Source organism: Leucopleurus acutus, assembly GCF_964270905.1.
Source record: "Leucopleurus acutus genome assembly, chromosome: 18".
Taxonomy (NCBI): domain Eukaryota; kingdom Metazoa; phylum Chordata; class Mammalia; order Artiodactyla; family Delphinidae; genus Leucopleurus; species Leucopleurus acutus.
In genome coordinates, this window is record NC_139160.1 from 64,880,243 (window position 1) to 64,897,333 (window position 17,091).

Sequence of the window (17,091 nt, forward strand, 5' to 3'; positions counted from 1 at the left end):
AAGAAGAAGAAAAAGTAAATAATTGCTCAATCCAGAAGATTCAGAAAGAACAGAGAAAATACAGGAAAGGAAAGCACTGAAAAACAACACAAAGAAATTCCCAGAATTGATGGACACGTATCTCCATTAGAAGGGACCCACCAAACACCCAATGTGTTAAATGAAACAGGATCAAGACAAAGACATATCATGAAATTTCCAAGCAACAGGGATAAAAAGATCCTAAAAACCTTCAAACAGGAAATATAAATAAATAGATCAAAGAAAGACAAAGGAGTCAAAATCAGATTGGTATCATTCATTTCAGTAGCTTATTAGGAGCTAGGAGAGAGTAAAAGAAAGCCTTCAAGATCCACACGAAAAATGATTACCCAGTCCAGCAATCAATAAAATGCAAATATAAAATACAAAACTTTTATATAAAAGAGATCAAAGAATTTTTTTCATGCATACTTGCTTGAAAAGAAGTAAAAGCAAAATAAATCAAAAAGAGGAAACGCACAGTGTTCATGAAGCCGGAGAAAAAGCAGAGATCCAATGAAGGAAAGCAGCAGAGGCAGATCCAGAAATGACAGCTGTGCTTCAGGTACAGAGGACAACCAGTTCAGTTTAGACAAAATGCAGAGTGGCTGCAGAAGGGCATTCTTGGGGCTGGTGTGTGGGGGGCAAAGTGCTGGCTTGTTAATGGCTTTGTTTGTGTAAGGAAAATTCTAGATAGGTTATCTGACCAATCTCTTGACTATCTTGATATATTTGCAATAGGTAGAAAAATACGTGAATGAGTAAAAATGGAGTAACCCTTAAAGCTACAAAAAAAAAAGAAAAGTTGTTAAAAAACAACCATAGTACTTGACTTACTAACAAGGAACACTTAGAAAGTCACACTCACACTAAATATTCATTTAGCCAAAATGTGTTAAAAACAGATCTGATAATCAGCTGGTTTGCAACAGGACTTTCCAATTCTTATAGTACTGAAATACTTTTGCACCAGTTGGTAAGTAACTGCTGTCTTGGGACTGCGATTCCCCACATGAGAACTACCTTGACCGCTTTCCCAGACCATCCATGTCAACGTGATTCAGCTATAAGCAAGTCAGTATCAGCCTCAGAATGAGGGCTTCCAAGACTCCATTCCAGTTCGAGGATGTGCTTTGATTGATTCATCTGATTGTTTGCTCTTGAAGCCACAACAGGTTTAAAATATTTTAAGTACTACCACTGGGACTGGAGGAGACCAAGGGACGGTCAGGAGGTGGAAGAGAGCTCAACCTTCAATTACTGTAAGACTCAACAAATAATATCTAAAAATTAAGACGTGCAAACTTGAGGAATACAAAAGAATAAGAAGACAAGATTCCTTAAAGTACTTATAATACAGTTGGAAATGAAATTTACATCCAAATATATTATGTATAAAAAGGTAGTTAATAGGAAACAGTAATATTGGGTTGTGAACACCAATATCTGAGGATAACATGGTGTTAGATATTTTCATGGCAACTGATATAAATAGTATGTTTTGGCTATATAAAATTATCTCAACTTAAAAATTCATTTGTATCACATCATATGTTGCTGTTGCTTTACCTAGAATACATATGAATAAATGAATTCATTTATTTCCACATAAAAGTTAGAGTCTTGTTTGTAGAGCCATTCAGCCACTCTTTTGATTGGAGCACTTAGTCCATTTACATTTAATTATTGATAGGTATGTACTTATTGCCACTTTTTAATTGTTTTAAGGTTGTTTTTTGTAATTTTCTGCACTGTAAATTCTGAGAAGTATCTGTTTTGGTACTTTTAAAAAAGCCAATAGTGGCAACTTAAATACTGTATACAACTTGTGTCATTCAAAGGTATAAATTTCCCTTTTTTCTGAGGGTCTAAAATCTAAATCATGAGTTAATTATACTGAGATCATTTATTCATGAGATTATAATAAAAGTTTCTTGATCACATTTTTAAAAATTTGCATTCCAGCTTACCTTTCTTTCACCATCATATTTAGAATAAATTCCCAAAATATCCCAAATGTTAGCATGAGGAAATTCATTTTGGAGAACACCCTTCACATTGTCCACAGTGAGTATATTGTGATTCTCTACTTTTTGGTACATCTGTGAAAATAAAGATATTATAATTAACTTTCACCTTACAGTAATTAGTTTTATTTCTTTCCCTTAGCATGCATATTTATAAAATAAAGAACATATTTTATATTTTGTAAGTTCTAAGCATACTATATACATACATATATATATATACACACGATTCCCACACATACACAAATAAACCATTTTAAGAATACAATCTATTATCCTATAGTAAAAATGGTTTTGTGAATATTCTTTGGCTTTCAAAATACCATATCATATTTGTATATTATATTCTATTTTGATCAAACCAGATGCTATGATTCTTAATAAAATAATGGTTAACTTTATTTTTTGAAAATCTGCATGCTATTTTATTTCCATTAGAAAAATATTATCTATATAAAATTTGGTCCAGTTTCTTCTCCTTTACCTCTACCATTCAAACTTAAATGCTTTAATTTTACTCAAGTAAAAGCAGAATCATGTATCTGACATGAGAACTGAATAGTTCATACCATTAAATTAACAGAGTTTAATTGAATTAGGTGTGCTCTTTATTATTTCTCAGGAATAGTAACTCATCTTTCCTACATGCTATTTCCCTTTACTTTTATTTTTCTGAGTAACTATGTAATGTGTGTCTCTTTTCCCACATCCAGTAATGAGTGTCATAGAAGTGTAATTTATAACATCAGTAACTAGATTCATCATTAATCTTCAACTCATGTTCAATTCCCCTTATTATACGGTAGTTCCATAATAACTTCAGATATTTCAGTCAACCTTACACTTTCCAACAAATACTGTAAAAATGAAGATGTTAATTTAAAAACATTATTAAAATTCCAGACTAATAACACGGGGCCCACTTAGAGCGATGCTGTCACGAGAGGTCCTTGGACAGCTACTGCTTCAATCTCAACACGGCCTCCTTAGGGCAAAGCAGCAACCTGGTAAGCAGCTCTTGCAGGAAAACTACTCTTGTAGATGTCATTGACAGTATTGAAGTCGTTTATGTCAGCCAGCAAAACAGCTGTTCTTACCACATTCGTGAAGTCACAGCCTGCTGCTTTCAGAATTTCACCCATGTTTGTAAGAGCCTGTTTAGCCTCTTCTGCCACCCCTCCTGGCACAAGCTGTCCACTTGCAGGATCCATGCCTAGCTGTCCTGAAATGTAAATGGTCCTGTCGACTAACACAGCCTGACTGTAGGGACCAATGGCCACTGGGGCTTTCGCGGTGCTGATCACCTTTCTGATCAAACACGACATGGCTAATCCTTTTTCCTTGCTGCCCCTCGGAGACAGCTCAGCCCATTGGTTTTTTTTAGTAGCATGTTGTTTAGTTGCCATGCAGGCTTTTCTTCTCATTTCTCTTTCTGTGATTTCTAGTTTCATGCTGTTGTGGTCAGAAAAGATCTTTGAAATAATTTCTATCCTCTTAAAATTTTTTGAGACCTGTTTTGTGTCCTAGTGTGTGCTCTATCCTAGAGAATGTTCCATGTGCACTTGAAAAGAATGTATATTCTAGTTTTTTGGGGTGTAATGTACAGAAAATATCAATTAATTCTAACTGTTCTATTGTGTCATTTAGGATCTCTGTTGCCTTACTGATTTTCTGTCTGGAATATCTGTCCACTGATCAATGGGGTGTTATAGTCTTCTACTATTATTGTGTTCCTGTCAATTCCTCCCTTTATGTCTGTTAGTATTTCTTTTATGTATTTAGGTGCTCCTTTATTGGGTACATATATGTTAACAAAAGCAATATCCTCTTCTTATATTAATCCTCTTATCATTAGGCAGTGTTCTTTTTTTATCCTTTATGGTCTTTGTTTTAAAGTCTATTTCATCTAATATGAGTATTGCTATCCCTGATTTCTTGTCATTTCCATTTCCATGAAATATCTTTTTCCATACCCTCACTTTCAATCTATGTGTGTCTTTTGCCCTAAAGTGTGTCTCTTATAGGCAGCATATTGTAGGCTCTTGTTTTATTATCCAATCTGCCACTCTATGTCTTTTGAGTGAAGCATTCAGTCCATTGACATTTAAGGTAATTATTATTATTATTTTTATTTTTTGCGGTACGTGGGCCTCTCACTGTTGTGGCCTCTCCCATTGCGGAGCACAGGCTCCGGACGCGCAGGCTCAGTGGCCATGGCTCACGGGCCCAGCCGCTCCGCGGCATGTGGGATCTTCCCGGATCAGGGCACGAACCCGTGTCCCCTGCATCGGCAGGCGGACTCTCAACCACTGCGCCACCAGGGAAGCCCTAAGGTAATTATTGATAGACATGTATTTATTGCCATTTTAAACCTTGTTTCCCTTAAATATTTCCACTTAAGGTAATTATTGATAGATATGTATTTATTGCAATTTTAAACCTTGATTTTGTATTTCTCCTTTGTTCTTTTCTTTTTATTTTCCCTTTTGCAGTTTGATGATTTTCTTTTGTGCTATGCTTAAGTTCTCCTCTTTTTTCTTTCTGTGAATCTATTTTATGTGTTTGATTTGTGGTTTCTCTGTTTTTCAATTATGTTATCCCATTACTATACCTACTTGATTGAGACTGGTAGTCATACAGGTTTAAATAAATTCTAAAAAAAAAAAATCTAAATTTTCTTATTCCCTTCCCCCACATTTTATGATTTTGAGGTCGTCTTTTACATCTTCATGTTTATTCTTTTGCTGTTCATTGTAGTCATCATCACATTTCCAACTGTGATCTTCTCTTTTCTATAGATTCTTCCTTCTTTTCTATTTAGAGAAGACCTTTCAATATTTCTTTTAGGATAGGTTTAGCATTGCTGTATTCTTTTAGTTTTTGCTTGTCTGAGACATTCTTTATCTCATCTTCCATTCTAAATAATAATCTTGCTGGGTAGAGAGTATCCTAGGTTGCAGGATTTTCCTTTTTAGGACTTTGAATATATCTTGCCACTCCCTTCTGGCCTCCAACACTTCTGTAGAGAAATCAGCTGATAGTTACAAAGGAATGCCCATAGGCTAACTCTTTGTTTTTCTCTTGCTACCTTTACAATCCTCTCTTTAACTTTTGCCATTTTAATTATAGCATGTCTTGGTGTGGGTTTATTTGGTTTTTCTTGCTTGGGACCCTCTGTGCTTCCTGTACCTGTTTATCTGTTTCCTTCTTTAGGTTTGGGAAGTTTGCGGCAATAGCTTCTTTAAATACATTTTCAATCCCATTTTTCTTCTTCTCCTTCTGGGATCCCTATTATGCATAGACTGGCATGCTTTATATTATCCCATAGGTCTCTTATATTGCTTTTATTTTTTTGTTTTCATTTGTCCTTCTGTCTGCTGGTTCTTATTGGGTGATTCCATTATTTTATCTTCCAGATCACTTATTCATTCTTCTGCATTATTTAGTTTGCTATTTATTGCCTTTAGCTGAGCTTTCATCTCAGCAATTGAGTTTTCTAATTTTAATTGGCTCCTCTTTACAGTTTCTAGTTCCTTGTTACAGCGATCTGCACTTCTATCGATAGTCTTTCTTAATTCCTTCAGTATTTTTATTACCCCCTTTTTGAACTCGGGACCTGGCAGATTGGAAAGATCTGTTTCATTGTTCTTTCAGAGGATTTTTCTTGTTCTTTTGGTTGAGAGTGGTTCCTCTGCTTCTTCTTACTTATATTTCTCTGATGCTATGAATTTGGGAGTAACAATTATCTACTGTGGTCTCCAAGGGCTGTTTTTATGCGGGAGCATCCCTGTGTATCCTGCATGAGTCTAATATCTTTGGTGTGAGGGCTGTTTGTAGTATGGATGTCTGCCACGTCCTTCCTCCATGTGTGCTGGCTGTTATCTCCTTAATAGAGGGTGTGACTGGTGTGGTGACCAGTGCACTGGATGTTGAGTGGGGCCTCCTCTTTGCTCTGTGGTTGTCACAGCCCTGTTGGGGGCTGGGTCTGCTCCGTAGTTGTTGGAATAGAAGCCCCCAGATTCGTTTCTAAGCTGTGGTGTGAGGTATGCAGGACTGGAGTGCTTCCACTGGTAGAGGAGACGTTGAGTATGCCTCTGCAGGAGCTGTCCACCGGGAAGTGCAATCTGTGGTGGTGTCTGTCACCTGTTGTGCGGGCTCACAAAGTAAACTGTTGCTGGCGCTGCCCTTGACCCTGCCTCAGTCATGGGAATGCAGGCAATCAGCCTGGATGTCTCTCAGGTACTGTGCTCACAAAGCCATCAGTGCAGTTCCACTGAAGTCAGGAACCAGGACCCACTGTGGGAGCTAGGGAGTCAGCCCAGACCCCAGCTCCTGCAGGAAGCTGTTCACATGTCCTGTAGGCTCTGAGCTTACAAAGGTCCTGTGGCATAAATCCACGAAAGCCGCCCAGGACAGGGCTCAGATTTCAGCCACCCCCTTCCAAAGTCACATGGCCCCTGGGGATCAGCTCAGATTTCAGGCCCACCTCCACTTGGGGGCAACCCCCTGCACTTGCAGGCTCCCAGAGCTCTTGAGGCAGAGCTGAGCCAGCTCTGTTCACGGTAAAAAAGCTGCTGCTATGGTGAGGTCCCACCCTCCCTTTGCACATTAACAATGAATGGGGCTTTTTATGGTGGACCTGGGCTCCTCAAACACACTCCCAGTTTTGGCCTGTACTGCATTCTCGCCCCTTCAGGCTGTCTCCACACAGCCAACCCCAGTCCTCTCCCCGGGTCTGTCTGCTGAAGCCTGAGTTTCAGCACCCCACTCCCGCATGCACCAGCAGACAGAAGTCTCATGTTGGGGAATGCAACGAGGTGGCAAGAACCGTCTGTGGTGGTCTCCTCTGTTTTTCCTGTTGCAGTCTAGCTTCTGTACTCTCCTCTGACCCTCTGAAGCTGGCTGATCCCCCAGCCACTGAAGAGGGTTCCCAGGGTAAGGGAACATTTCCTCTTTCATAGTTCCCTCCCAGGGTTGCAGGTCCCATCCCAATTCTTTTTTTTTTTTTTTTCTTCATCCTACCAGTTACATGGTGATCTTTCTTGCAGTTTTGATTGTATGAGGTCTTCTTCCAGAGTTCAGTAGGTTTTCTGTGAGAATTGTTCCACAAATAGATGTATTTAATGTATTTGAGGAAGGAGGTGAGCTCCACGTCCTTCTATTCCACCATCTTGATCCCTGCCCCCGAATTTCTTACATATTTCGGTATTAACCCCTTATCAGATACGCGGTTTGTAAATACTTTCTCCCATTCTATAGGCTGCCATTTGCTTTTGTTGATGGTTTCCTTTGCTGTGCAGAAGCATTTTAGTTTGATACAGACTCCCTGTTTATTCTGGGTTTTTTTGCCTTTGATTTTGTCAAATCCAAAAAATTATTGCCAAGATAAATGTCAAGGAGCTTAACTCCTAAGTTTTCTTCTATGAAATGTTTCTTTTTTTTTTTTTCTTTTACAGCATCAGAGCTTATGTTCAACTTTTTAATCCCTTATGACTTGATTTTGGGGTATGGAATAAGATAGGGGTCCAGTTTCACCATTCTGCATGTGGATATCCAGCTGTCCCAATACCATTTATTGAAGAAACTATCTTTTTCCCATTGTACATTCTTGGTTCCTTTGTTGCAAATTAATTGATCACATATGAATGGGTTTATTTCTCGGTTCTCAATTCTATTTATCTGTTTTTTTGTTTTGTTTTTTTGCGGTACGTGGGCTTCTCACTGTTGTGGCCTCTCCCGTTGCGGAGCACAGGCTCCAGACACGCAGGCTCAGCAGCCATGGCTCACAGGCCTAGCCGCTCCGTGGCATGAGGGATCTTCCCGGACCGGGGCACGAACCCATGTCCCCTGCATCGTCAGGCGGACTCTCAACCACTGTGCCACCAGGGAAGCCCTATTTATCTCTTTTTATACCAGTATTATACTGTTTTGATTATTATAATTTTGTAATATATTTGACATCAGTAAGTGTGATGCCTCTGACTTTATTCTTTCTCAAGACTGCTTTGCCTATTAGGGGTCTTTCATGGTTCCATATGAATTTTATGATTTTTTTTCTATTTCTGTGAAAAATGCTACTGGAATTTTAAATTCGCTAAATCTGTAGATTGCTTTGGGTAGTACAGAATATTCAATGGTATTAATTCTCTAATCCATGAACATGGAATATCTTTCCATTTATCTATGTCCTCTTCAATTTCTTTCATCCATGTTTTATAATTTTCAGTGTAAAGATCTTTCACCTCCTTGGTTAAATTTGTTCCTAAGCATTTTACTTTTTTTGATGCTATGGTAGATGGGACTGTTTACTTAGTTTCTCTTTCCAAGAGTTCTCTGTTAGTGTATAGAAATGTAACTGATTTTTTCTGTTGCAACTTTATTGAATTTGTTTATTAGTTCTAACAGATTTTTGGTGGGGTCTTTAAGGGTTTTCTACATACAAGATCATGTCATGTGCAAACAGATAATTTTGCTTCTTTCTAATTTGGATGTCTTTTATTTATTGTTTTTGCCTAATTCTCTGGCTAGGATACTACAAATACTATGCTGATTAAGAGTGGTGAGAGTGGACACCTCACCTTGTTCCTGATCTTAGAGAAAAAGCTTTCATCTTTTCACTGTTGAGGATGATGTTAGCTGTGGGCTTGTCACATATAGCTTTCATTATATGTTGAGGTACATTCCTTCTATACCTAATTTGTTGAGAGTTTTTTTTTTTAATCATAAAAGGCTGTGAATTTTGTCAAATGCTTCTTCTGCATCTATTGAGATGATCATATGAGTTTTATCCTTCCTCTTGTTAATATGGTGTATCACACTGATTGATTTGTGTATGTTGAATCATCCTTGCATCCCAGAAATAAATCCCACTTGCTTGTGGTATATGATCCTTTTAAGGTACTGTTGAATTCACTTCTTTAATACTTTGCTGAGGATTTCTGCATCTATGTTCATTAGGGATACTGGCCTGTAATTTTCTTTTCTTGTAGTGTCCTTAACTGGCTTTGGTATCAAGATAATGCTGGGATTGTAAAATGAGTTTGGAAGTATTCTCTCCTCTTCTATTCTTTGGAAAAGTTTGATAAGGATTGGTATCAACCTGTCTTTAAATGTTTTGTAGAATTTGCCAATGAAGCCATCTGGTCCTGGGTTTTCTTTGTTGGGAGGTTTTTGATCCCTGATTCAATCTCCTTACTAGGAATTGGTCTGTTCAGATTTTCTATTTCCTTATGATTCAGTCTTGGTAGGTTGTATATTTCTAGCAATTTATCCATTTCTTCTTGATTGTTGAATACTTGGCTTGTGAATAATTTCCCACCTTTCTTTATCCATTCTTCTAGTATGCTTAAGTTTAATTTACTCATACTTAACATAAGTATTGGTATGGGTGGATTAACTTGTGCCATTTTGCTATTTGTTTTCTATATATGTGTCTTTTGTTTATTGATTCTTCCTTTACTGTCTTCTTTTGTGCTTGAGATAATTCTTAGAGTGCCATTTCGATTCTTCTTTTGATTTTTAAACGATTTTTAAATTTATTTTCTTTGTGGTTACTCCAGTAATTACAATATACATTGGAACTTACCACAATCTACTTCCTATTAATCCTAATTACAAAACATAGAATTTAAAATAGATCCATTTCATTCTACTTTGTACAATTATTGTCACATGTATTACCTCTAAGTAAGTTAGAATTTATGTTTCATTAAATCTTGTGTAATTTAAAGAGAAAAATATATTCATAAGCCTTCTGTATTTATCTATATATTTACATTTTATTTACAGTTGCCATTTCATTTCTTCCCGTAGATGTGAGTTACCATCTGGTGTCATTTCCTTTTAGTGTTTCTTTTTAGGTGGCCAGAAATTCTTTTTCTGTGAATATCATTATTTTACCTTTTTCCAAGGATCACAGTCCTTGTTGCTTCTTGTTGAACATCTGAAAACAGACTTATATCATGTATTTTGTTCAGTTTTATAAGTGCTTACTGTAGGATGGCTAATCTATTGTTTGTTACTCCATTGTGGCCAAAAGTTAAAGTCTTAAAGTGCTTTTACATTCTCTAACTGAATTCATCAAATATTCATTAAGTATGTAACATATACTTTTGAATCTGAATGTTGTAAGGTAGGGAGAGAAAATTAAACTACTTGTATGTCTGTATAGTCACTATGCAGTAGAGCTGAGATACAAAGTAAGATCATTTTACTACAAATAATGTACTTACTCTACCATAATTCTCCAATATATTTCAATAACTTTCATACACTGTTATTATGACTTTGGCCTTCTGTTATATTCTTCCTCTCTCCTGATACTGTATTTTCAAATTAATTTAAATATAATAATTTGCTCATTGAAAGTAACGAAACAGTATTAAAGAGAATTTATAATTCACGTATTTTACTAAAAGACAAGATTTTGCTCAAATTATTCTAAATTAGTGAAGCTAAGTGATCTAATGGATATAATACTCTCCCAACAGAACGTTAACTCAACAACGTTTTACCTTTCTATGGGATATAAAAATTTGGTGGTCACAAGCATATACAGTTTGAAAAACTATGAACAATCTGACCCTTCAGACCCCAGTGGATTCTAACTGCTTTCTCTAAATATCTCCTCCTCACTGATTTTTCCTTCTTCTTCATCGTTTAGCACAACTTATAGGCTATTGCACATATTCAATACCTACTTTTATGCTGCTTTGTACTGAATCATATGGTTTCAAGTGCAATTCAGTTTTCCAAGAGATTACAGTACTGTGCTGAACATCACAGTAGATAATTCAAAAGGTAAGGTACTGACAAATATGCCATCATGTGCAAATTAATGTCTACTACAAAATGCTCAAAGAAGAGATATTAAGTAGAGATAATTAAGGTAATTTAGGTCTCAATTATAAATAATTAAGGTAAAGATAATTTTGGAAGGTCTTGAAGTTTCTTAGTGTTGAATATCATACTGATCCTTTCACAGTGAGGTAGGTGGACTTTAATAAAAGATTTAAGTCAATTTGACTGAATCCCTTATAAACTCTTACACCAATCAGTAAAACTAATAGACTGAGATATAATATTGACACTTATTCCATGGTACTATTTTACAGAATACAGTGTATCCCCAAGTCACTGAAGTGTAGGTAACTTCTATACCTCAGGACAATGACTCAGTGAAGTATTTAGTGGTTTTCGTGGGAGCTCCAGAAACAGGGCAGGAAATTTACACTGCTTCGGTAATTTCATTTTCAGTTTGAAGAAGAACCATTCCCTGTTAGAATAATGGTTGACAAGCCAAAGAATAATAAATACAAAAATGAATAGTTGTTTAAAGCTATAACCTGACTTTCTTGATAACAACAGTATAGCTCTTTAATACATTTATATTTCCATTATGAGCCATAAGAGAGTTTCAAACCCTCCATTATAAAATAATCTTCTTACCTCTTGTTTTTCCTAAATAAGGTTCTTACCAATTTCTGACATTTCTTATAGTCTCTTTGTCAGACTCAGCATCAATCTTACCATTTTGACACCAATTTGCTGTTGTGAAGTTTTCTTCCTCCTTTGAAATTCTCTAGGAAGTCTCTATATACTTTGTCATTTAGAACATTTAAGTTTGAAATAATCTTTTCTATTCATGATTTTATTCCAAACCCAGCTCAAGAATTCTTCCCTTACTAATGATTTTCTATTAATATGCTTCCTCTAAATTTATATATACAATTTAAGTTCCTTTATTGGTTGGGTAAACCTAAATAAATCCATAGATTTGGGCAGAGCCTCATTTATAAAATGGGGACAATATTATGTACTCCAGTTGGGAGCTGCAAGAATCAAATTCATCATGTGTACTAATCCCCATGATAGTTTTTATAAACTTTGAAATGTTAAAATAATAATAATTATAGTAATGCAAAAACCACTAAACATCCTAAAGAAATTATATGTAGTACATCAACTCACGTGCACTATGGAAATAAATGCTTGTGATACACCATGCTCTTCTGCAATATAGTTGAAAGCTCGCCAAAGAGCAACTCCAGCATCATTTTTTCCATCAACTTCATCATCTGTATTAACAATGAACACAAAACCAATTCTAGGAAAGAAGATGAATGAGAGATGTTACAACTACCTCTTGAACCACAATAAACCACGATTTTTAAATATTATTAGACTAGAACATCTAGATGGAGGGAATGTGTTAGTACCTGGGGTAAAGGGGAGTATTATTATTTGAAAAGCTTTGATTTGTAATGCCTTTTCACCAAAATCCTCATCTCTGTTCGATTCCTCCAAAATGTAAAACTCTCTCTGGTGGTGACATTATCAAATAGCTATTTTTTTCCAGAAAGAAAAAGTGGAGGGAAGTGTACTCCTAACACGACCACGGAAAATGGACCCATCCTTAAGTACCCAAGTGACAATCATTCTCTCAGGAAGGTAACAGGGTAAACAAGACTACCAAGCAGCTCTGATTAATGGAGTCGACCATAAAGGTGTATGATTTTTCACAGCACACAGCTATGTCGTGTCAGGCACTAGAGATGACCATCACTTTGAATTCAACATTGACACTCCGTGTGACACAACATGAACATCACTGGATTTCCTTCAGTTGACAGTCTGTTATAAATTGATAATTACCTAAGAGGAATTTTATGATAAAAGAAAAGTTCAGCAAGTTTTATAAAGTCCACGGTATATTCTTGAGCCGGATCAATAAACAGAACCTAAAAAAAAGTAGATAGACTATAATCACCATTTTGTTTTAACACTTCATAATTTTCATGAAATTGAAACTTAATCTAATTTCTGTAGCTAAAAGCATGAAATTCAAGGTACAATTTTTTAAATTTTCTAGCAATTTTAAAGAATTTTGAGGAACATACATAAGAAAGAATTTCACAGTTTACAAATTTCTAAAAGCTACACACCAAAATATAATACCCGAAATTTAATCAGGTTATTCATCCTCTTTTTGAAGCACAGCACTAAGTAAATATTTTTTTACAAGAAGTGAAATACCTTATTCTAAGTGTTCGTTGGATTTTCTGTGATGAGTTTTTTAAAAAAGGAAATAGAAATTGAATTTTGATCCAAAAAATAACAGCATTAACATCTGCTGTAGGAACTAAGATATTCAATTCCTATGTGAAAAAAATATAAAGCCCTAGGTGTTTTCTCCACATTACAAAGTTCTATAAGGTTATTTAACATTGTAATAATGAACATTTATATCACAGATGACATAGTAGTATTTATGTATTTTTCCCTGAAATGTACTTAAATTAGTTCTTTATAATAAAGAAGGAAGAAAAGTTCGATCATAAATTGCTTTTAGAAAATATAACAGTAACCCATCAATTTAATGATGGTATTATAAAAGCACATGAGGGTTAAATAATAAAAGGCAGGTTATGTGACACTGCTAGCTTTTGATACCTAGTCAGCCATGCCACCTCAAGCTTGTTGCATCAGGCAAATACTCCTTTCCTTATTACTCACATGCCTATTTACCAAGAGCAGGGTAGTCCAAAAAGAATGGTGATATCTTTATAAAAGATGTATACAAAATTTCAAAGTATAAAACTTACCAAATTATGAAAATTACGCCTTATGAAAGGTATACTTCCAGGGGACACTGGCTTCAAGAGTTCCTGGCAACTTGAAGGCCACATAACATACAAATCATCAGTTTCTAAGTCATTAATCCACTAGAAAAGAATCCAGAAATCTGTGAAAGCTATATTAATACTTAGATCATTTTCAAAGCCGGATTTCACTCTGTCAAACAGCAAGTGAAATATACACAAGATTTTCTACATTTCTGATTAAGAAGCTAGTTGAACATTCTTTAAGGAACATATATGTGCAAAAATTTTACATTCCCATAGCCTTCTACATTAAGCCTTCCCCTTCCGAAACAACTGACTCCATTTAACTCATATGTTTGTTTTTCATACTAAAAAATAAAATTGTATAAAAATTACTCCGATAAACCATTTAAGGTACAGGAGGCAATGAGGTCATTTACCTTTCCTCTAAAATTTAAAAGCTTGGACATAAGGAAAATAAAACGACTTAACAAAAGTTAAATGTTTAAAACCGACATTTTGGACGTCCAGTTCTAATAAAGATGGAATAGCTTGTATTAGACTAGCCTTTCCCCCCCCACCCCAAAACAATGACAAAAGGTAGAGAAAAGCACTGTCTAGAGGCATGGAGGTAGGGGTCAACCAACAATTAACAACTGAGGAGTTACAATCCTTGAAAGCAGGAGGCAGACGAGGAAAGCTCCTCAACTTTGTTGCTGGGGGCATTTTCCAAATTGCAGCCTGGAGGAAGAGAATTCCAACAGAGAGTGACAGTCATATTGCGCTGTCCCAGTGTGGGGAAGATATATTTCCTACATATTGGGAAAGACAGAAGAGAAAGTTAGGGCTGCCAAACTGATGAGATGTGAGATGGGGGCAAGTCCAGCAGAGGAGGAAACCGCAGAGAAGAAACCAAAGAAATCTCTGCAGAAACTCCTCTCATTTGCTGACTACTCATCTACACATACACATGGCAACACGCCTCCCCCCGCAAAAAGGCCAGGAGAAAACAGAAACGCGGAGGTTGAAGCTGCAGGCATAACATGTTACTGAAGAGACAGAGGTTGGAGTTCAAGGTGGAAGGACTTTGCTAAACACTGCACTTTCATTAGAGAACCAGTAGGGCCAGACGCTAGGAGTAAGACACAAAATAGAAGAACTCTCACACAGCCTAAAATCAAGCCTCAACAGAATGAAGTAAGCGTCTGGTACCTGGACTGCCAGAACAGACCTTACAATTCTTTGCTTCTATAACTTTTCATCAGCAACTTCTGGTTCTTACCAAAAACCGTCATACAAAAAGAAAAGGACCAAACATCAAAATGCAGGAGAAAAAAAAACAAACAGAAAGGGACTTAGGCAAGGACTTTAAAATAACAATTCATATACATTTTAAAAAGAACAAAAATAGGTGGAAAGATGGAAACTTTTAACAGAGAACTAAAACCTATTAAAAAAAAAGAACCAAAGGGATATTGCAGAATTTAAAACAGTGTCCGTAATTAAGAAATGGATGAACTTATCAGGTGGTTTTAACTGCAGACCGGACACAAAAGAAGAGACAGGGATTAGGAAACAGGATGACAGATCAACAGAATGTATATTAACTAAAGCAAACAAAAATAATGCAAAATCAAAACAAAGTGTAAGAGAGATGAGTGACACAGGCAAAAGGTCTAACGTACCTGTAGCTCAAAGTCAGAGAGGAGAGGACAAATGGGACAACGCAATACCTGAAGAAACGAGGAGGCTTTTGCACTAATCTAGACATGAATTTCTGCAGGGCTTACCTAAGCCAGAGGCAGTGGTTTTAGAGAGAAGGCAGAATTAAGAGACACACACAAAGAGGGATGAAGAGGAGGGAGAAATCTAGGGTAATTCATGGCTTTCAGAGAGGAACACTGTATCAGCAGAGAGACATTAAGCTCTAAGAAGTAGGCTTTTCCAGAGGAGAGGACAGGAAAGCAGAGAAGGAGTTAACTCGGTTTCAGACATCCTCGTCTATAAATGACAGTTGACAGTTGTAACAATTTCTATTTTAGTGGCTAACAAGTATGATGGGTTCTGGGATTAGCTTTTTTCCACTAAAGTTTGTCTTGGTGGTACTGAGATAGAGGGGAGAACTTTAGTCTCCCTGGAAAAATCAGTAGTACTGTCTCTTATTTATGTTTCTGAGGTAATGCTTGCCAAGATGTGAAGGTAATGGGAAGGGTTCTAAAGACCCTCACAGTAGGCCGGGGATCCTGTGAGAACTGCAACTTGCAGTAGACTCAGTCAGCAACGTCTAGATGAGTTAACTGTTCTCCTGCGGGAATCCTGGGTCAGAGGAGAAGGTGGCGCCACGTAGAGGATGTGAATATCTGATCCCCTTGGTGGTGAGTTGTATTTTCTACTTAAAGTGATAAACTGGCATTATGCTCTGTGTATCAGTCCCACTGAACTTGAATTAATGACTGGAGATAGAGTCATTTCTAATGTGGATCAAAACAGCTGCACGTGTTTATTCAATATGAAGATTCCCTGGTGCCACTTCAGGCCTACTGAATCATCCCCTTTTAAAACAAGTGCCCTACGTGATTCTTATCACAAATACTAAAGTTAGAAAGCTAGAGAAATGGCCTAATTTACAGCCATGGGTTTTGGGGGAAGTGATTGAGGTAATACGTGGATCCATTTTGGAGAACTACTGAGACAACACTGGAAATCACATTGAGTAGGCCCACAGACACTGAACTGCCCCTTTCCCCAGTCTCAGGTGAATACACAAAAGCAGCAACAGTAACTGGAAGAGCGCCTCACAAATTCGCATGCAGAACTGGCACTGACACTCCAGTGATCTACCTCCATCCATTCTGTTGGTCATAACTCGGGCCTTTCTATCTACTAGGCTTCCAAGATACTGAAAAAAAGATACTGTCATTTATAGATTAGAACCTGGAAGACAATTTCCTGAACATCCACGGAGCTATACAGGTCAACAAATAATCACATAATGGGTCATGCTGTTAGAGGCTGACTCTCTCTCTGAGAGAAGCAAAGAACTTAAAAGTTCAGATCTTCTGGGCTCTCTTTGGGGAGTGACATTAGCTAAAATGGCTGAGTAAGGAACTCCAAAACTCCGTCCTTACACAGAAAATGGAAAAACTAGAAAATCTGTGGGAATGAGTATTTTCAGAACCATGAAAACTAACCAAAAGCTTGCAGCAACGCTGAGAGTGTTTATTCAAGAAAAATGGCTGCATCTCAGTAAGAACACTGAGATGTGTGGCATTATAACTTACCTAAGTCCCATCTCCTGCTCCCAAGCTAATCAGTAGCCTTGAAAATGACAGCTCACATTCCAGTACCAATATTACCAGAAGCAGTAGAATGGACTTTATTCTGAATGAATTGTAACTTTTTGTTTGAACTGTCTGGTGACTCCCTAGAAAACCTTCTGA

The 17,091-nt window shown here is 36.8% G+C and overlaps 2 protein-coding genes across 2 annotated transcripts in view; both read right to left on the minus strand.

The window, feature by feature from the left end:
• Positions 1 to 17,091, minus strand: part of UGGT2 (UDP-glucose glycoprotein glucosyltransferase 2) — a 165,240-nt gene that overhangs the window by 82,446 nt on the left and 65,703 nt on the right. The window contains exons 13-16 of the mRNA XM_082859577.1: positions 13,652 to 13,771; positions 12,702 to 12,787; positions 12,018 to 12,153; positions 1,992 to 2,123 (exon numbers count right to left, since the gene is read on the minus strand). Coding sequence (XP_082715703.1) covers positions 1,992 to 2,123; positions 12,018 to 12,153; positions 12,702 to 12,787; positions 13,652 to 13,771 — 474 coding nt within the window. The remainder of the gene's footprint in view (positions 1 to 1,991; positions 2,124 to 12,017; positions 12,154 to 12,701; positions 12,788 to 13,651; positions 13,772 to 17,091) is intronic.
• Positions 3,035 to 3,399, minus strand: LOC309974803 (2-iminobutanoate/2-iminopropanoate deaminase-like; the record flags this gene model as incomplete). Its single annotated transcript, XM_082859575.1, has 1 exon — positions 3,035 to 3,399. Exon 1 carries the CDS (start codon positions 3,371 to 3,373, stop codon positions 3,035 to 3,037), a length of 339 nt encoding a protein of 112 aa, XP_082715701.1. The 5' UTR covers positions 3,374 to 3,399.